At 44.3% G+C, this 21,729-nt stretch overlaps 2 protein-coding genes across 14 annotated transcripts in view; one reads left to right on the top strand and one right to left on the bottom strand.

The window, feature by feature from the left end:
• PHACTR1 (phosphatase and actin regulator 1) overlaps positions 1 to 21,077 on the top strand; it is a 305,309-nt gene extending 284,232 nt beyond the window's left edge. For all 11 annotated transcript variants that reach the window (XM_005481734.4, XM_005481732.4, XM_074543492.1 and 8 more), the window contains 3 exons: positions 5,363 to 5,503; positions 8,784 to 8,860; positions 10,968 to 21,077. In XM_005481734.4, coding sequence (XP_005481791.1) covers positions 5,363 to 5,503; positions 8,784 to 8,860; positions 10,968 to 10,983 — 234 coding nt within the window. In that variant the 3' untranslated portion in view covers positions 10,984 to 21,077. The remainder of the gene's footprint in view (positions 1 to 5,362; positions 5,504 to 8,783; positions 8,861 to 10,967) is intronic.
• TBC1D7 (TBC1 domain family member 7) overlaps positions 20,818 to 21,729 on the bottom strand; it is an 18,222-nt gene continuing 17,310 nt past the window's right edge. For all 3 annotated transcript variants that reach the window (XM_074543537.1, XM_005481739.4, XM_014275875.3), the window contains exon 9: positions 20,818 to 21,078. In XM_074543537.1, coding sequence (XP_074399638.1) covers positions 20,992 to 21,078 — 87 coding nt within the window. In that variant the 3' untranslated portion in view covers positions 20,818 to 20,991. The remainder of the gene's footprint in view (positions 21,079 to 21,729) is intronic.

The raw sequence follows: 21,729 nt of genomic DNA, 5'->3' as shown, positions 1-21,729 counted from the left end.
AGGCTCTGCGCAAAGGCTGGAAATGCCATTTTGCCAGGCTTTCAATTCCCCTGTACATTGAAGGGTAAACACGTGCAGGAATCCAGTGCGGAGCTTGATGCCATTTGAGGAGCAGCTGTAATAGACACAGAGCAAAGCTCCCTCCCCACACCCACTGTGCTGCCTAAGAAGTGAGGGCTTGCCGACTGAGCCGGCACCATCGCCACACGGTTCCCATCCTTCCCATCCTTCACTATCCTGTAGGAAGGGTGCAGAGCACAGGAATCAGCTGTCACAGGCAGAGGCCACAGCTCAACTAAAGCACCCAGGCTGCCACCGCTTCACAGCAGTGTCTGCTCCCTAAAACCTCAGCAGTTATCTGGGAGATTTCTTGCTTTGTCTTTTTTGCCCTTTTATGTAGGAACAACAGAGAAAGCAGCATCAGTGCAAGGCCCTGGCATTTAGCTCTTTACTACCCCTGTTCCTGGTCACAAACCTTTTAGTCTTTTTTTTTACTTCCTCTCTAGTAAAGATTTTTCTCCCCTACATTTCTGAGGTTGATAGCAACACAGCTTAACATTGTTTGCTTTGGATCACCTTTTTAAACTGTTGTAAATTGTTCTAGTGACACATGTAATTTTAATGAAAGAACTGCAGGGCTGATCTAACAACAGATTGTGTTCTCACCTACCAAACATATCATCACAAAAGCTCAGAAATCACCAGAGAAAAGAAGTGAATAAAGTGTGCAAGTGTTTTAGATAACAACTAGAAATGCCAACCACTGAGTGAATCCTGCAAAAATAGTTGTTATTCCCCAGCTGTTTCTTTCATGAGCCTGTCCCAGATGTGTCGTGTTTACAGCAGAGTGGGAAGCTCCTTCTGTTGGTTTGTACTGAAGTCTTACTACCTAAGGATTTTAAACCCCAGATCAAGCAGAAGTTTAATTGAGCACAGCAAGTGTGTTGCCCAGCAGCCCTTTCTGTTTGCACTGAATTTTCAAGCACACATGTGCCCGCAGGGTAAATTCAACATGAGGAAACTCTGCCATGTTGCCTCTTTTGGAAATGTGTGTAGTTGGGATTTAAGAAGGGAAGTGGGTTCTGTAGAAGCCACTGATGAGACTTTTGACCTTGCACTACAGAAACTGCTACTGTCCCTAGATTTTTTGGTGGCAACATTCCAGTTCCAAGGGAAGAACCCACTCCATCCATAAAAAAGCTATTCTTAAAATTCTGTCAGCACTGACATTTTGTTACAGTGTTATGATGATAAGTTGTAACATGACATGCTGTAATAAGTAAGATTACCTTGCTAGGTCTAGATGCCTTATTAAAGTGAGCAATAAATATCCGGTTGAATTCATCATTTGGACAGGCAATTTCTAAAAAAAAAATAACATTATAAAGAAATCAGGTGACCTATAGCAAGCTGCCTCCTTTAGCATTTTCCATCCTCTCCGACTCATCTAGTTCCACGTTGACTGGGGTGAGGAACAGCTACCATTCAAATAACAAAGTGAAGGACATGCTGTTGGCTAAGTTTCTCAGCAGCTCGTGTCCCTCCTGTCCAAGGAAGGAGAGTGGAAGCATGTTTGCCTGTCATGTGGGATGTCCAGCCCCCCATCCTCTCTCCCTGCCCCTCGGGCCCACCGAGCGCCTTTGGGCACGCGGGCTTGCATCATTGGAGTGGAGGCACACGTGGATTAGGAAGGTTTTTTCTCTGAGCACCGGTCTTGACCTCCAGCCCATTCAAAGAATATTAATGTGCAGAAGCCCTCTGGAAGTGTTGCAGATGGGTCACGTCCACAGGGAAATCTGGGCCCCCGTGAATTACTACCAAGAGCGTATCCTCTCTGAACCATAGCAAACTTGGCCAAGGACCAAGGCAATTAACCCAAGCCTCAATGTCCCCTGAGGACTTCCATTACAGAGAGAGAATCGCAGCCTGGATTAACAGAACATCTTACAAATCACTTACAAGGTGGAATAGAACTCTTTTTTTTCATCCCTTCTCTTCTCTTAAATGGTACCATGCTTCTCAATCCCCAGAGCTGTTACTGCTTCCTATCCCCCCACTGCCAATAGTTTATTTTTCTCAGAGGTCTAGCTCCAAAAGGAAATCTCCCAGAGCTGTAATACTGACTGTCAAATTGAAGAGGTGTGGCTGTTTCTTAAATTCCATGCCATAATCTGAAATCTTTGCTCCTGTTAAATTCTTGCCCCAGTTCAATTTAAATGCTCTGTTCACTGATGCCTCTCTGGAAAATGTCTCCCCTGCTTGAAGATGTTCAAGCTTTTCTTTAACTGACCTTCACTGGCTTGCATCAGCAAAGGCTGTTGAAAATAATGAACTCTTGAGAGAGGTGGGACTCATCAGAGGGAGGTGAAAGAAAGGCAGCAGGGAGCAGAAAGGTCAGAGAGGAAGAAAAGGTTAGTGGCTAATTTAGATAAACTGCATTTATAGTCAGAAGGAAAGGTCTTCAGGGCATTTTCATCACATCCTGCTCCTAAGTCTTTACTGCAAAAGGTGGGGAGCAAAGGAGGGGGAGGGGTGCTGCTGGTTAGGGTTTGTAATTTGTAATTTTTCAGTGTGTTTTCTTCTTTAAATAACAACTGTAACATTTTAATGAGGAAACAGAGCAGGCAATGATGGCATGCTAAGATAAGTATGTGACTGAAGTGGGGGCAAACTCATCATTTTGCATTTGACTAAATCCCAAGACCAGACTGGCAACAGTAAGTCCCCCTCCACTTTACCTGGTGGGAGTGCTTGGGTTTGCTTCATTTCACATGCCACAGACAAAGAGGGAGTGTTAAACCTTCCTTTTCAAATTGCCTTAGTATCAAAGCCTGGAAAATGCCCATTTGTATGTACTAGTGCTCCAGAATATACAGAAGAAAATTTGACCAGGCATGAGGGTCCTGTCCTCATTTACTGCTCTTGCATTAATACAAATCCATTTATTTTGAAAGGGAATTTTATCCTGGTTCACACTCATAATTAGTCACTCACCATAGAATTACCCTGCTCCCTCAGCTCCCAGATCTTCACAAATAGATAAATAGAAATGAAAATGCCCAGGTATTGCACACAGAAAAAGTCCAGACACAGTCATGCCCGTACATCCCTTTGACATTACTGAAGCAAATTAAAAAGGATCAGTAAGAACCCCTCTCCCTGCTTGGAGCACCGCACCTTGTGCCGACAATTGCACGGTGCCCTTGGCCGTGTCCTTGTCCTGTAATTTCTGAATGTGCCCTATTCTTTCTGCCTGTTAGAAGAGCTTGTTCTCAGGTGCTCCTTGATAAGGACTCTGCAGCATTAAGCAGTTTAGACCCAAGAGACCAAAGCTCACAGGTCACAAAAATAAACTGCAAGGTGAGATCTCAGATGAGCTGTGCCCTCGGCGTGGACACACATTGAACTGACACCTGCAGTGGGGCTGCTTGCAGTCCTGCAAAGCTGAACTGACTGCAATTCCCCAGCTATTCAAGAGTTAAGGGAGCTCTGGGCAGCCCAAACATACTGCAAGACTCTCACACCTAGAAGGTCACAAGAAATCTCTGCAATGCTATGAGAAGAAGGCAGAGAAAGTTGTTAACCATTCCAATAATGTAACCTTAATTAATGGCTTTTATAAAATTACTTAGCATGGTTGTCTCTCTCGTTACACTTAGCATGATCAGATTGGCACTTTGGTTTAATGTACTGAATATATTTTGTGTGCATGTATTTATATATGGAAATATATGTAGATTTATGGCTACACATGAACTATGTGATACCAGCCATGGATTTCAGCACTCTTTCACAGCAGGAGCACTGGCACAACAGTCAGTGCATCTTTTTTCCATCCTCATTCCCTTCCTCCTGAGCATCTCACAGGCAGGACATTAGTGCAGCTCTGCAGACTCTCCACATGAGGTGTTTGAGCCCAATTTGTGTGTGCATGCTCAGGGATGCTGGTGTAAGGAGAGCAGCCCCACTGCTGCCTCCCATCACAATCATCTTTTCTAAACAGAGAAGAGGAAGAAAACCAACTGTGCCAAGAAAAAGCACACAGGCTTACAGCCAGATGCTGAATAGGGTAGTGGAGCTCCACCCAAGTGCTGAAGAAAGGAGGGATTTTTCACCCTTCACTTAGTAACCTGGCTGTTTTAAATCTTAATTCTCCCTGGAAGATGAAATGCAGGGAACTGAGATACTTAATTTGGAAGAAAGGTGGATTCAGGGGCATAAATAATGTTGCAGAATAGAATCTCAAGCCTTTTATTAAATATTTAGACCCTTCACCCTTCACAAGGGTAAAGTATTTCAAACACATCTATTTTTAGTGAGTGGGAAGAGCATGATGCACTGTAGGAAATTGTTATCAGGATATTTTTTTCCTGATGTATCCTGGTTACAAATGTTCTACTCTAACAGTGAAACTTTTCAGCTCATCTACAGCCCCATGCACACATTCATGTAGCACCTTCAGAAACGATTGTGTAATTGCTTTTGACATTCACCAGCATGCTGTGCATCCAAGGAGAATTGATCCCTGAAAGCCAGCTGCTGTCCCTGCCCATGTAACTGGCTGTGTGACACGTGTGCTATCAGGACACTAATTTAAGAGGAGTTTTTCACTGTGGCTGCCTATTCTACTGTGGAATTTGAAAGAAATACTTGAAACAATGAAGATGCTTTCCTGACATGATACAATCCAACCACTGCCATCTCTTTTGGCTTGTAGTATGCAACATAAAATTTTAATAATCAGATATGGTGTGATACAAACCACAAATGTCAATAGATACAGTTAAAAGTTCAATGAGCACTAATCATCCTGCCTGCCTTTTCTGTAGGTAAGGACTGCAGAACATCAGAATGGTAAAGAAAGTTGGTTTTCACCTTTTGCCTGTAATTCAGGGCAGGAGCCACTCCGTGCCTTGGCCTGACTCTTCCTAGGCAGTGCAAAAGTACAGACAACAGCAGAAGAAGGCTGAAAGTGCACAGCCTGTGCTGGTCATTTTAGAGTAGTGTTGGCATCTTTGTCTCTCCCTTGGATATCAGTGCACTAGGAGTCTTTCTTGCCTTACATCTCATTTCTGCTAAGGGTGATCAACATCAGCTGGGAATTGTGGTCTCCAGCCACAGCAGCTTCCCAAAGAACAGTGGGCTGCTCTGGCAGAAGGTGGGATGATATTCAAGGTGTTATAACAAAGGGCATTTCCCAGGTAGAAATTCTCTGAAAGGCAGATAAAAACAAAGCAGTGGGAATGTCCAAACCCTGTTATTACTGTAACAGTGGTTGCAGTAAAATAAATCCCCAAGCAGCACTCTGCAGGGAAAAAGCCAAGTCCTGATGTCTTTTTCCACTCTTTCCTCAAACCTGCAGCTGAGTCAAAGGCCCACAGTAGAAGAGCTACGTGAGAGGAAGATCCTCATCCGCTTCAGTGACTACGTGGAGGTGGCAGACGCGCAGGACTACGACAGGAGGGCAGACAAACCCTGGACACGACTCACAGCCGCTGACAAAGTAAGGGGGCAACTCTGGGAGAGCCATGGCCTCAACAGCCAGAGCATGCCATGGCAAACAGCATCCCTTGGGTCCCATAGGCCCCATGGCTGTCAAGGAATAAACATCTACCTGGCATCCTGTTCCAACACACCTGTGGTTTTTTCCCATTCACGCAGTTATTTTGTTTCTTTGTTTGTTTGTTGCATAAATCTTTGGCAGGAAGGTTTCTATATGCATGGAAACCAGGAGGGAAGGAATCCCAAGCCCCTTGAGGAAAGGTCTTGATGACAGCCGTGTTGTTTGTTTGTTGGTTTTGGTCCTACCACATTATGCTGCCAGCTGAGAGCTCTGGCAAGACTTAGCAGAGCAGTGAGACAGGAGTGTGTGCCAGAATGGCTGTGCCAGGACAGGACAGGGTTGGGTGTGAAAATGCCAGCAGGTCAATTTGGCAAAGGTACCTCCATCCCTCCAAAGCCAAAGTCACTTCTCTCTAGTGTGTTAGAACTGGGATATTTGCTCAGGATTTCTGCCACAGAGTATTTTAAGCAACTGAACTGAAATCACACAAGACCTGCAGATGAAAAGAAAGGAATACTTTGGTATTGATGGAACTGCCTCTGAGCACTTGTGGAACTCCCACTAGATAGTGTCTCTGGTGTTGGTATTGATGGCATTAATACCTATTAAGTTGCTGGCAAATTATATCAGTCACATTCTGAGGGTCCTAATGGGACCTCAGGAAAAATATTTAACAGATTTTATGGACATTGTAAGAAGCAAGGACTATGAGGCTCAGTGATTCACTCATGAATCTTATAGTCTCTCTATGATGCCCTTTTAATTTCAAAGACTTTCAGATAAGTGAATTCAAGCCTTGACTTTGCCATGGAACTCAGTCATTCAGCAATGGAGAGCATGATGTCCAATGTTCAGAGCTTTAGCAGTTTCCAGCCACACATTTATGGTGCATTTTTGGTCCTCTTGGTTTTATTCACAAAGGAGAGCCTGTTATACTTGTATAATTCAACCAAAGGATTTGTACAGTTTTTTGACATTGTTCTCCTCCTTGATAGAGGGATTTTTTCAGTTTAGCTTTGGTTAAGTTAATGTAGCGTAAACATGATCTGAAAAAAAAAAAAACTTCCTCAGGACTGTCCATAGACCATAATATACTGGGTTAAATTAGCTTTTTTCATTTACCTCACCATGTTTGACAAGATATTAGTCAACTGACTTAACTTTATTCTCTTGATTATTAGATGAGGGAGGGAATAAATCTCCCAACTGGTTCTACAGCCTTTGAGAGATCCCTGTCTGGTTTGAAAGGCATGGAGAAACTTCAGCTGGGCATGGAGATTTGCTCTCTCATCCTATGTCTCTGAAAAGAATAAGCATTAAATACCGTTATTAAATGTAACCTAGTAAGGAATTTAGTATTAAGGCAGAGTATTTGTCACTTTCTCTTTTTTTATAATGCATCTGCAAGTTCAGTAGTCAGAGAAAAGGGTTAAGCCCTTCAAATTAACCTTTCTCAGCAAAGCACCATCAGAAGAAGAGATGTTTGTCATTCTAATATTACTGCCTTTTATGGCATAAGGAAGCAGATAGATTGGGGTTTTTTGGATTTTGTGGGCAGTATTTTGATTTCTGTCATACAGGTGACCTGCTTTTCCTCAACACTATGTCCACTGTTGGAAAAATTAGCCAGACAAATTGAAACAAAGCTGCATCATCCTAGATAGGATGCTGAGATTCAGTAGCTGTCTTCATTGGTCAGCACAGACTAGATTTACTGCAAAAACAGATTTTAGGAATGGGTTTTTCTGTTTGCCAGTAAATCTTGCTCTGTGTGCTGGGTGGAGGGAACTGCCTTCAGTCAGAGTTTGTCTTTAGCAGGTCTGACTCTTAGGGGAAGGAAAAGGGCATTTTTGCATTTCTCCAACAGATGAGGGATGGAGGGGGGAACAGATCTCAGTCCCTGTGGGAATCAGCCACCCCTGTGGCCTCCACAGTCACTTCAGTAGCAGATTGCTCTGCTGAAGGCAGCCCAGGAGCTGCTGCACAGCCATCACTCTGTCCTGATGGATAGGCAGCACCTGACAAGCACTTCTAAGGGAAATAAGAAACCAAAGCTGTGGAGAAGGAGCAGGAAGGGCCTTTTCTGTACAAAAACACTTGGAAAATCCATCACTTAGGGTTTGTCAAAGCAAAGGTAGTTGTCGACTGCAGCAGTGGCTGTTGCAAAAGTCCTGTTTTGGGCTTGTGCTACTCATCCTGGTTTTGATTTCCTTCACTGAGAAAAATTCCTGACAGACATGAGTACCACCTACTGGAGTACCCCCTTTCCACCTCTGTCCTAATGTTTTCAGCATCACACAGAAAGGCAGTGCACACACCTCAGACCCTTGGGAGCCTTTGGCCACAGCAGACCCCTTGTCCATCCCCTCCAAATGCTCACACCACTCGTGAACACCACTCGTGAACAACAAATAGCACAGAGCTGTCAGAGGTCTTGACTCTGAGCTTGGGACTTGAGCCATTTCTGCTGAGCACTATCTCTACCATCAGCTGAGTCCCTCCAAGTCACCCCCTCTGATTTTTTATTTTTCAGTATTTCTTTTCCTGCCAGTGCACCCTGGTTTTCTTTGCCCTCACAGAGAAGCCACAGAGGCTGAATACCACCACGCCATGGCAGGTTTTCTGCTGGCTTAATTTGTCAAATCACTTCAATAAACAGCACAGCTGTGTCAGAAGAGAGGAGCAGGGCAGAAGGGCACAGCCCAAGGCAGAATAGAGGGCAGGGAGCCTCTTTCCTTCCCAAGTAAGATCAGTCACTTTAGGTAACATCACCTGAGCAAATTCAGGACCAATAAAGGCAGAAGACATCTCAAACACAAGTCTGTCAGTTTCAGGGCCTGGTCTAGTCACAGTCCAGTATGGAACAGATCACAGTGTTTCACAAACTGCAGTGTACATTTTTCTTCTCATGCTTGTGCTAATTTGGATTTTGTACAGGTTAATGTTCACATAATAAGCCAGAATTGGGTTCTGTACCTGCATTGTCTGTGATATGTTTTCAAATTGAGCCATTCCACCAAAGCATTTCTCTCTTCCCTTTATGTGATTTAGAACATGCTTATCTCTGTTCCTTTTCACATTTTAAAGTCTTTATGTTTGTCTTTGTCTCTCTGATAATGTTATCTCTCTGCTTTACTTTTAATATACTGTTTTGAGAACAAAGTGACCTTATTTTGATCTCTCTCATTTATACATTTATGAGTTTCTTTGTCGTTTGCAGGCAGCCATTCGAAAAGAGCTTAATGAATTTAAAAGCTCTGAAATGGAAGTTCATGAATTAAGTAGGCATCTAACAAGGTAAGCTGAGAGATTAATTTTTTAAGACTATAAATGAATACTGTTGTTTTCAAAAGAAAATCAAAGCCAGCAGCTGTTTCTCCAACATGCACTGAACACACCATGAGGTCTAGACAACATTTAGAATTACAGGCTGTAAAAACAACTCACACAGACAAACACGTGCTGCCCCATTATGTGGAGTTATGCAGGCACGTGCCATTTAATGAAGTATAACCTGGGTTTTTTTTAAATCATCATGCTGCATATCTGTTCTTCTGAGATGAAAAATTTTTAAAAATAGTTGTTGTCAGAAGGAGGACAGGGAACCCTTGTAGAGCACGTAGCAAAGTCTGAATGAGCACACACTGAGCCCTGTTGTTTGTGCAGCTGTTCCACACCACAGAGATCCCACCCACAGGTCTCTCAGTCTCGTCCTCCACACCTGGCCACTGATGCAGTGGGGCATGGCAAGATCCACACTGTAAGAGAAGCACTGTTATTTACACCTTGGGATTCTTTTTAGTTTTAAAAGTAGAGACTGAACAAATTATCCATGAGCCCAAAGCAGCCACTTCCCTCTCTGACATTCTAGGGCTGAAGTCAGGTCTTTGCAAATCAACACTTTAGACTTTGTGTTGGGTACTGAAGACAAGTGACAGTGAGATCTGGTGTGAAACTGGAGCTGCCCTTGTATTAATGTGTTCATCAGTTCACTGCTCATGAAAAATGCAGGTGGTACTTTTAGGAAAAATACAGAAAAGCTTAAGGCAAAATTAATTTTGTATTAGAAGATTTTTATGTGTATAAATTAATAATTATATTAAAATTCACCACATGTATTATGCATATATTACCTTGCAGAAGCGATCTCCCTTCTCCGTCCTAGCATGTGCTAGGCTGGTTGCACTGGGGTTTGTAGTGAGGGAGTGCTGCTGGAGACAAGGCAGCTGCTCCTGAGCCACAAGGTCTGGGAGAAGCCTTAGGGTGTACAGTTGACTTAGATCTGTTGACCCCAGTGACTGAGCCTTTAAGGGCCATTTGGCTCCTCCAGGCAAGGTGACAAATGTAGAAAGGATGAGGCTGTTTTAAAGAGGGTGCTGCTACAAGTAGTCAAGCTCCATTGAGAGCTCCTTTGAATTCCATGAAGCCTTTGGCATCCCACAACATACAGACTGGTTTAGTTTCCCAGAAGTCTCTCCGGCTCTTGGCTTTCACAGGTTTCTGCACAGTATTTTCCTTCTCTTCCAGTGTTGGAGTAAGCAGTGACCCTTTAAAGTTTGTATCTGAAAACCCCTGAGCAGCTTGGACTCCGTAATTGTGGGCCAGGCAGAGAGCCACAGCTCACATAACAGACCCTGGAATAAGGCTTTGCCTGAAGAGCAGCAGGACTTACTGGTTCAACAAGTGGCTTTGGGAAAATGCACTTGAAGGAGGCATGCTTAAACAAAAGAGAGTATTTCCCTTAAATAAACTTAGATAAATCACCATTATAAAGTCATTAGCAAGATAATGAGCTCTTCATGTCATTAAGCAGTGGTAAGAGCAAAGAATGTGAGTGTCACTTTACTAGTGGGACACATTAATTAATTCATAATAGAGTGAAAAATCAAAGCTTAAAAAATGCGTATTTGCAGATCTGACAAACCAAGGCCTTCTGACAGAAGGTACCTTGCAGGAAGGGGCCATTTTAGCTCCATTTGTCTCTTTAGCGTCCAACATTAGGGAATAATCGTGGTTAAACTGCATGTAAATCTTTGTGGCAGAATAGCATAAGGTTTGTCTAAACCAGACAATTTTTGTGGAGTCAGGCCTTGTATGGCCTGGAAGAGGGCGAGCTGATCTGCTATTGCCCACTCAGGATGGACCTGAAGTGTATGAATGTCTCTGTTAGATTGTGGTGCAAACAGCCTACACCTTTGAACTGTGAGTCTGGCAAGGGCCAAGGAAGTGTGAGTGTCTGTCTGTTTTGGGTCCTCTTGCTAGCGTGGCTGATGTCAATGCTGCAGGAATTGAGCTGCCTAATGGTGTCACTGCAGCAATTAGTTCTCCTACTTTTTTTTATGTGCAATATACATGTGAGGATATTATCTTACTGTTTCTCTTTTTTTTCCCCCTTGGGTTTTAGGTTTCATAGACCGTAGCAGATCAATTCTACCTGACTACTATGCCATCTTCAAAACATAACTAAAAGGAACCATAAGTGCTGGTATTATTCACTTCCCTGTTACGTACAATGTAAATCTTCCAAACTGCCTTTCTAAAAAAAAAAAAAAAAAAAAAAAAAAGGTAGAAAAATAAATATTAAAAAAAAGGAGAATTGTATTTACATGTGATGAGTACTACAGCATCATCAGACCTGCTGGTTCAAGCTTCAGTAACAGAAAATACCCCTGGTGGGAAATCGTGCCAAGACTTGGCATCTATGTATAGGACTTTCCCGGCATGTGGATTTGCCATATGTGTTCAAGCCCAGCTGGTGGTGCAACCATTGTTGTCTTCAGGCACCCCTCATCCTGCCAAGCCTCTGTCATCAAGCCTAGGGAGCCCTGAGACGTGTTCAGGGAATCACTTGCCTGGGTGAAGTCTCCAAAAGATGAGCGCCTATGGCACTGAAGCACTTACACCAAACACTCCTTTCCGGCTGAGAGCACCTTATGAGGACAGTGAAGGAACGAAACTCTCCGTGGGCCACCCCATCTGTGAATATCATCTGAGATAGAAAGGCATTTCTTTCCCTAGAGAAGTTTTCAGCCAGTCAGTAGACATTATTCAGCTTCCAAGCAGAAAAATCCTCTGAAGAACAGGACTCCCTACTGAAGGCTGCTTCACTTCTAGCAACTGTTTGTTTTCCATCTCTTTCAAGCATAATTTTTTAAACCCGGTTGTGAGCCCATTAGCAGTAAGTGACAAGAACACTGAGAACCAGCAAGCAAAAGCCCATTTCTTCATGGTCACTGCATGGCATCTGCTCTGCTTGTAGTTTGTCTTACACCCAAACCTTGTGACTGTGTGAGAGCCAGCATGCCCCCAGCGGCAGGAAAGGCTGGGATTGCCCTCCGGCTCTGCAGAGGGACACACAACAGGAGGGGCAGGAGGTTCCATGGAGGATATCTATTGTCTCTCTATCAGGTGTCTCAAGAACTTATCCTAAGCTCACACTGAGCAAAGCATGACAAGGTGTATTACCTGTCCTGACAAAAGGAATCTAGGGCATTCTTATGGATGGTGGGACTCGTCACTGGTACCCACAGCTGAGGCATAAGGACAGCAATTCAGAGGTGTTCTGAATTTATTGGTTCTAACTTTGATTTTAATTTATTTTTATTATAATGGTTTAACACACAAACTGACCAAGCAGAGCTCAGAGAGCTGGTCACTCTGAGCCTGGCTTACTTGCCAACTTAAGCGTGTGCTTCACAGTGAGGAAGCACACACAGCCTCACTGCTTTCAGGAATATGTCTTAGAGGCTTAATTGAACCTGAACACAATTAAGTGCTTTTCTGAATTTAGGCCATCACCTTCCAGAATTAAGTCCTTAACTAGTATAATGCCAGCAAACTGGGGCAGACATTGTCAGGATTCCTTTCAAACTCTTACAGGATACATGCCATGTTTTGGGACAGTGGCTGAAAGCACTGTAGCAACATGACTGTAAGAAGTTTCAGATTATTATTCCAGGACACCTTTTATTCCACAAAAGCTATTTTCCTTTGACAGTTTGAACAGAGAGGCCAAAGTTTTTTACTACAGAATAGTTATTTCTGTTATTCTTTTACTAATTTTTCCTTTCTCACTGTCTTCCATGTATCTATCCTCTCTTCTGTGCTCCCTGTCCAGCTCCCCCTGTTCCATGCTAACATCACCCTTCACTGATTGCAGGCTGAGATGCCTCTCACCCTTGAGCATTTAATGCTCAAGTGCAGTGCAGTGTAGTGCCAACACTCCTGCCTCTTCTCAGGCCTCACCTCACTCCTCTGGATGCAGGAGTATGGCCAAAGGACCTGCACAGAGCCCAAGGAGTGGCTCTAGCACCAGCCTGCCCCAACAGCCCCAGCAGTGAGGGTGACACCCTCCATCTGCTCTTGGTGGCGGCACTCAGCACCTCGCAGATTGGCCCTCCAGCAGAGAGAAGCAAAAGCTTTTCATTCTCATCCATGGCCATCCTTGCAATGCTGTGGATTATTAGTTATTAAATGGCTGTTGTAGGATGGAACATCAAAGGAGGGTAAAAACCAGGTGGTTTCTGGTGCTTCCCAGACTGGGTGATGATTCCTGAGGAAGTGCACCGTGATCCCTGTATCACCAGCTCACACTTGCTTTAGATAAAAGTTCATCAGTAGTGAAAGCCTTCAGTGTGCAGTGTTATCAGCTCAGTGCAGCAGAGACAGAGCACTACCAGCCAGGAACACACTGCTTTGGGGTTATTGTCGTGAAAACCTCAGTTTGTGTTTATAAATTCATTCACATACATATGCACACAAGTTACAAAACTGCTTCAGAGCTTTAAAACAAGGAAAGAAAGTCTTTATGCTTTTAACTGCACAGACTGCACTGCATTAGCAAAGAGCTCTGGAACAGAGCTGTTCTGAAGAACAACAAATCCTTGTGTTCCCAGCATGGATCTCACACCTGCCCTGGCATCTCTAGTGTAGAGGGTCACTGTGAAATGGAAGGCACACTGTTTAAGGAGCAGTGGTGACAGGAATCACAGGACTTGGTAGGCTAGTGGGAGGGAAAGGTGAGGGTTTGTTTCATTTTCATTAACCAAATTAAGACGACGGAGGTGGAAGTCGCAGGCTGCTGCTGTGTGTCCATTGTTAGTGCTGGAGTCCCCAGGGGAATGATCACTCTGGGTACTGCCACTGTCCCTCACGGGCACAGCCCCAAGCAGTGCCCACACTGCCAGTCTGACACTCCAAATAAACCCTTGTCTGAGACACATAACAGCCAAGTCCTGGGTGATGGCCAAACATTTCCCAGCATCTTCATCCAGTGCGCCCATGGCAGGTCCCTGCTGACCACTCAGCAAGTTGCCACACTCAGCCTTGCCCCATGATTTTGTGCTGTCCCCAGGGCAGCTCCCTGCAGCCATGCTCTTTTTTTTTCTTATTTCTTTTGGGTTTTTTATTTAACTCCTAACTGAGCAGACACCAGAGAGAAGTGAAAGAATTGCCATATTTCTCCCCAGAAAGAAATAGAGCTTATTCCTGAAAAGGGTGAAGGGGAGGAAAAAGAAGCCATACAAGGTGTTTGGCACTGCAGTATCGCCAAACTGACACTTCATCTGCTTTCAGCTTCAGTGGGTCTGGGTAGTTTGCAAAGTTAACCTTTGCCAAGGCATTCCACAACAGGAATGTTCCTTTCAGGGCCTGAACACAGCACGGCATCCTTGGTGTGCACACCCACCTCTGGCATCCCTAGGAAGTTGCACACAGACTGGGGAACTGCTGGTCCCTTTTTTAATAAATCTGGTTTCTTGAGAATTGTTTTCTGATCTGTGAAAGTTATCTCCATCATGGCAAAGGAGCTGTGATTCTGGTGGCAGTAAAGGGAAAAAACCAAACAACAAACAGTCATGATTTCTCTCCTTTGAGCTGGATTATGTGTAGGACATAATGATGGCATTCCTGCTAAGACTGCTAAAAGTCATCCCCGTTCTGACTGGAAGGAGATTAATAGTGGTAATAAAGAAATTACACCAGGTTTAGAGACTGGAAAAGTCAATACAGAATAAAAATGACTATTTCAGAGGTAATCCATCTCCAGAGGTAATAATCAAGGAATAGCGGCATTTTTGTTATATCTACCAAATTCTGAGTATTTAAAGTGTGCAAGTATTTTGACATCTGCTGTATTCAGCAGCCTGCAGAATAATGAAGTAGAAATGGGGACTAAGGGGTGGCTGGGGAGGTGGTGGAGATTAAAAAAGCAGTTCCAAAATATCTAGACAAAAAAGTTTTGGTTGTTTGGGAAAAGTGATGGTGAGGAAGCCCAAGAGTGGCACACCTTCACCAGCAGAGGGTTGCAGGGACCTGGTGACACCATTGTGACTCAGAGGGAATGTGGGCATTGTGGCTTTTGCCCACCCTACACCCCACTGGGTGGGTACTCGCAGGCTGAAGGAGTTTCAGGCTGCAGGTTTGCTGGGAAGGAGCTCAGGCCAACATTTGGGTCTAGGCAGTTCCTAGTGAACACACTGGGCATTATGAGAAATGAAGGAAGAGTCAGGGAAAAGAACATAATAGACTTTTGGTTATTTTATGTTAACTGAAACCATTTAGTGAGGCCATTACACAAATAAATCTCATCCTAATCCATGTGTAACCACTGAAGTCTGTCAATCACTGCAACTACTCACCAAATTCACCCTTCCTTATTTCTACAGCACCACCTGTGCAATGCAAACACTATAAACCAAGAGAGGGGGGAGCACTTCCAACATGCCTAGTGAAGCTTGCACTTGTAAAAATAGATGGGCAAGGTGGAAACCCATAGTTTTACATGAATGGGGGCTCCCTAACGTGCCTGCAAATAAAATAACTTTGTATAAATAGCCATGGGAGATGACTAGGCTAATAAAAAAATCAGGAAAGAAGGGAGGACAAATTATTTTTCCCAGGTGTTCAGTCTGCTTGAGCTTGGAACAACTTCTGTAAACAAAGAGGAGGTGACGGGCACATACCCTGTGTTCCTGTGTGTCCCAGTTACTCCTGCACCAGTTGCATTTTCCAGTTGATATCCAAGTGTATGTATATAGATTGTCTTTGTATAGGAGTGAGTGTGGTGGCTGTCAATCGTGATCTTCCAGTATTGTAATTTAACAGATTATGGCTGTATGAAAATGATGTAAATAACTAGAAAAAATTAAACTGGATCTCTATGTCCTAGTTTTTGTACATACTGAAACTGCATGGTATTTAAATTATTGTTTGTCTCTGATGTATGCAGTTTCTTAAAAAAATTCATTTAAAAAAAGCTTTCTGGTGCCTGTGTATTTTATCACCCTCTGTCCCAGTGACTGACAATGTGACACAGAGGCACTCAAGGATACCAGCCAGGCTCTCCCACACCTCCATGGGAGCAAAGCAGGAAAGGGAGGCTTCCCAGAGTGGATGGATGGGACAGATCAGATGAGCCCCAAGCACCGTGGCTGGGCTGGTGCAGCTCACAAAGGAGGACAAGTGGTACCTCAGCTGCTGAAGGGGTACCTGGCACCCCCCAGTGAAGAGCAAATCCAACAGCCTGCACTAGACATGCACAGGCATCCAAAAACCCCAGAACCAAACCCCATCTGCCACCACAATGCTCTGGTGCAGGCTGTGCCCTGCCAGGCCAGCTGCCAGAGTCAATGTGCAGCACCAGTAAATGCTGCTGCTGTTCAGCAGATTCCTGCACATCCATATCATGTATTCCTATTTTTTGCTACCCCTCTTCCCCGAGTAGCTTCAGTGGGTGACAAGTCGAAGCGAAGGAAAAGCTTTCACAAGAGTAAGTACATACCTTCAAACAGGCCCACTGGCCCCCTGCAAGGGTGACAGCACTGCTGAGGCTCTTCAGTGTTCGGAACTGATGGTGCAGACATTCTGACCCTGAGGAGATGAGTGACTCTCAGCATCCTCACTGTAAATGGCAGCTGGGGAGCAGCTCCCCTCCCCTGACACACAAAGGCTTCCAATTACACAAAAATTAAAGATCCATCCACTTTAACTGACCAAACTCTGTTCCTTTCCCTTGCTGGTAGAGAAACACAACATGATCAAAACTCTGGTATTGGGCTTTTTTTAGTTTGCTTCCATCTGGATGACTTTTCACCTACCTCACAATCCTTGTTTGTGTGTGTTTGTATGTACTTCCATTCTGACAGCCAACGAGTTTTGTGGCTATCCTGTGAGATGTGGATAAATAAACAAAATTGTAGGTTGTGACTAAAGATTCCCTTCCCTCACATTGAGCTATGGCTTCCATAGCAGCAGTATATAGTTGTTGGGTTACATACAGTAATTTCTGTGCTTTAACAAGAAAATTATTGCTGAGAATACATTGTACAGGGAATGTGAGAACACAGTCCAATCTCTTACATTGAGACCTCTACAAAAGGGATGGGTTTTGTTTCAATGGAAGCATTTCATAAAAGCAGTCTGAGTGAAGGGATGTATGTGTCTTCAGTGAAGTCCATGTAATTACTGACAATCAAATTGCAATCCAATGCCATCTGTAGGCAGGAAACAGAGGAGGCTGGTAAACAATTCTCCATTTAACAGACACACCTTCACAAACACACTCTGCTACTTGGCAGTGCCTGGCTAAGAGCTCAGTGCCCTTAGCAGGATTGCTTTGCCATCAACTCCCTCACTTCCATTTCTCCCCTCTGCTCCTCAAATCAAGCTTCCCAGACAACCAAGCCCCAAAACAGCAGCGTGGCCATGCCCTGGTCACGCAGTCGAGCTGGTGTGTGTGGGACAAAGCAGCTGCCCTGCTCCTGAGCAGTGGGAGCTTCTGGTGCTGCTGTCAGGGCAAGGGGCAGGAGGTGCAACAGCACCCTCAGGCCACACGGGCCAGCAGTGCCCTCAAATGGTACAAAGCTGCACACAGAATTCCTCCCTGAGTGGCAGAATGAACAAAAGCTTGGCTTTTAGGTAAATTTGTGCCACAGGAGCTGTGGTGTTCAGAAGGAGATCCTTGGCTGAAGCTGTCCATGTGGAGACGACAGCTAATCTCCTGCCCACAGAACGCTGCTCTGGATCATTGTTACTTTAGGAGCCTTTGAATGACTATATTTCAGCTACTTTTGTCTCCATGCTCTCCTGCTTTCCTTTCCATGCAGTCAGGCCCCTTAATAAAATCCAAACCCCTCATCACTTTTCAAGCATCATCCTCTGACATCTGCCATTACTTTGCTTATCTGGAGTTTCCACAACATTTGGACATCAGCTGGAAAAGAATTGGTGCATGCAGCACAGGCCAGCACAGACATGTGGCACCACTCTAAACCTCTCTGGAGAGAAAGCACGGCTTGAGGGGAGAAATGGATCAAATTACACCTATTTTTCTTGTTTGCAAAGCCCATGAAGATATTTGGCAGGGTGAAGCTTGAAGGGGGATAGCTTTCACTCTCCAAAGTGAGTGCTTCAGTTCTGTCTATTGGGGGGGGGGGGGGGGGAAGCATAAAGGAAAAACAAAAACAATCACCTAACACTTTTTGGGTTCTAAATGAACAAGGAAGCATGCAGCAACCAGTTACATACTCAGCCAGTCAAGGAGAAATTATGTAAAAATAGAAAAAATACCTCCTTTTCAAGCTTCTCAGGAAAAATGAACATTAGGTAACTTCTTATGTTCCTGCTGGATGACATAGCGGTTAACTGAAAACAAATAACAAAGATAACCCCTTCTTCACCTTATTTAGCCAAAGATTTCAGTGGGAGACTCACCTACATGCAACTTCAAAACATTGTGTTAGCCACTACAAGTCCATAGCAGATAAATGACCAAACGTGGACTTCCCATTAGAAGTGCCAAGTTGGACACCACAGCTACTGCACTGGTTTAGTTCAAGAGGTGCAAGAATGGTCACCACCAACCCCAGGCTGGTGACAATGTCTGGAGGGACAGACCGAGGCTTCCCTAACAATGGACTCTGCTCCAGGCTGGGACCTTAGAGGTACCTTGCCTCAACTTTCCCCTGACTGTCACATGCTGGGGACAGTGGAAGCTCCCGTTGTGCCATTCTGCTCCCTTGGGAAGCAAAGTGGTGAGATAAAGGTTTACGTTCCACTGGGTGTATGAGCAACCGAGCAATCACTGAAAACTGACTGAGCCTAAGCGAGCCAGATTCATACTTCCAGTCTATTGGGAATTCAGGGCATCTTCTGCATAAACTGATTCCTTCTAAATCCACAGCTTAAGTTTGTGAACGGACCCATTATGAGACAGGCAAATGCCTCTCACCAGCAGTGAAGAAGCATGGCATTAAACCACCATGCTCTCTCTTAAGCATAGCACCTTCTTCAGCATAGCCCACAACAAATAATGACCTCTGCAATAAGGAAACACTCCTGACCCTTCCTGGTACACACAAATGAAAAAGCTACATACAAGCTTCAGCTGCACATTACAGTGGAGCAGCATTTTGGGACCCATCCCACATAAAATGGGATGTTTAAGTGAAATTGCAGTTGTTTATGTGGAAACATGAAGTTTTTTCCTGTGAGGATGACCAAATATAGGTTGCCCAAAGAAGTGTTAAGACTCTTTCTCCTTGGTGTCAGTCCGAAGCCACAGACATGCTTGGTCCTGGGCAACCAGCTCCAGGTGGCCCTGTTGGGCAGGGGGGTCAGGCCATGTGGACTCCAGAGGTTCCTGCCAACTTCAACCTTTCTAAGGCTCTGTAAAAGTTGATCTCTCTCTTCTGTGCAGCTCCAGGCCTGCCTACGGATAGAGAAAGGCTTCTTTAAATTAAAAAAAAAAGACTTATGGAGCCTTCAGTCAAAGAGTAATTGGAGGAACACCCACTGGCAAGCCTGGAAGCAGTAACACTGACTGGCATTTCTAATCCTGATGCAGTGCACCTCTCTTCACAGAATATGAGTTATTGATTCCCTTTCAGGACTGAAACAGCTGAACACCCTCGGTGTCATCGCTGCTCGTTTTTAAATGACCAAGTAATCTCTGTGTGAAGGCCCCAGTAATGCACCTGTACCTCTGGGGAGGTGTGAACTGGCTGTGTGCCAGGGAACCCTTCCCGCCAGCAACCCCTCAGACTGCACCCGTGGCCATTATGTGAAACACTTGTGCACTGCATGCTACAGGATGTAGGGCTGCTGCCAACACAACTTGTGTCCTTCCTGTGCACCTAGCCCAGCTCCCGTGCCGGCACGAGGAAAACAAGCACCCACCCGAAGTGAACTCCATGGCTTACACCACACTGCAGCCACAGCGATGGATTCCAAAGCAGACACAAAAATGCCTTTCCTGAACTGAGGCATTCCAGCAGCACCAACAGCAGGGTCTCAGCATCCAGCAGAGACCATCTCCCCAGGATTTTAGGGATAACCCCAGCTGAGTCCCAGGCTTCCCCCCTTAATGTGCTGCCAGGTAAACCTGACCCAGTTTAAAACAAAAGCTTCTAAAGAATTTCAAGTCTGTACAACACCGAGTGCAAGCTAAATACACTCTCTCAAGTGCAGCAAGCATCCTTGGAACTCAGCACACTAAGCACCAATTTGAGTCAAATAACACATTCTTATGTACAATTCCCTGGTCTATGCAAGAGGTAGAAATAGAATTTTACACTTTTACAAGAAAAAGATCAGTTCTCCAGTAAATCTCTACCTATGGCTAATCACTCCACTTTTACTCACACCATGAATTACATTTCTGCATTGAGTTAATTCTGAAATCTAAACCAAGAAGAATCAAATTACAACAGCTTCGAGCCAAGCACTCAGCAGAGGCATTGGTTATTACTGGGCTGTAATTCTGAATTACATTGGCTCATCCCACTGATTTTCTCCATACCGGCACAGATCCACTTCTCTAGAACCTCTTCCATGAAGAACAAAGGAGATACAGCCATAGAGAGGTTCTGACATATAAAAAGTATTTTAAAACACTTCAGAAAAGGATTTCACCCCTGGTCATTGTCATGTCCTGTACCTCAGATTTTTGGGAAGTTACATTTATCGGAAAATTTACAGTGTTAAAAGAGTACAATTACATTCCTAGCAAAAGCATGCTTGCCCACCACCCAGCAGGCTGACATTCAGTAAATTCACTGTACAAATACCTCCAAGTAGTACCTAGTCATATCAAGTATAAGATGGCATACTGAAACATTTTTACATTACAAGTAAATCTATTTACCTTGCTTCAAGAGTTAGTTTTACTTCTGCAAAAGCAAGAGAGCACACTGTGCAACCAAAATACTGTAGCTGGATGAACACATAACTTCAGATGTCATCACCCCACCACAAAGTATCTTCATTCCATCTGTATTTATTGAAAAATATTTACATATTGGTCACCATGCTTTAACAGCATCTTTACACAAAAGGGTTAATGAAGGGTTAGAGTTGGGATGGGGGAAGGGTGGTAAAATGTCTTTTGGAAAGCCAAGTTTTTCCCAAGCTGTCGCAAGCCAGGAGAGCTCTCAGGCTGAGTGTGCCGGAGTCCCGCAGTGCGTGCGCCACAGATCCACAGCTTTGCTGACAATGGCGTCCGTGTTGTCCTGAGGAATCTGCAAAAGATCAGGGCAAGGTGCCTGCTCAGAGCACTCCATTCAGACTGCTTTGTTTAAAATAAAGACTTTGAACTTCCAGTTCAGATTTTATCTCTTTATTAAAAAGAAAACAAAACTAGAATCCCATCTCCCTGTCCTCTCATCTCACCATCCCTCTGTCCTGCACACACCATATTACATCCAGGTTTTGGACAAACAGCTTGTATTTCCAAAATGCTGACAAGCAGGCAGGCACCTCACACTTCACACATCCCTGACACCAGGCATGGCTCACAGGGCCTATCCATGACCACAGACTGTGTCTCCTGTAACTCACCTGGGTTACACTGGGACCCCACAGTCCTGCTGAGACACCTCATTACTGTTCAGGGTCAGGTTCATGATCCCATCCTCACATCAACAGAAAACACACCGAGTCTACAGATTTGCACTCAGGCAAGACACAAAAAAAAAGCACCAGAAACCAGCCCTTCTAGAAGCCTCCAGAAAAATTAACTGAATCTGACCTGCTCTTACTTTCACAGAAAAATCCTTTAGTGTCACGAGAATTGTTAATTCTGTACAAACAAAGACAATACATTCCCCAAGCCTAAAAATCACTTAATTCTATGGAAGCCTTAACTCCTGATAGAAGAAGTTATTATTCTC

Source organism: Zonotrichia albicollis, chromosome 1, assembly GCF_047830755.1.
Source record: "Zonotrichia albicollis isolate bZonAlb1 chromosome 1, bZonAlb1.hap1, whole genome shotgun sequence".
Lineage (NCBI taxonomy): Eukaryota > Metazoa > Chordata > Aves > Passeriformes > Passerellidae > Zonotrichia > Zonotrichia albicollis.
The sequence above is the reverse complement of the archived record's forward strand: the minus strand, read 5'-3'. Positions and strand labels throughout refer to the sequence as shown.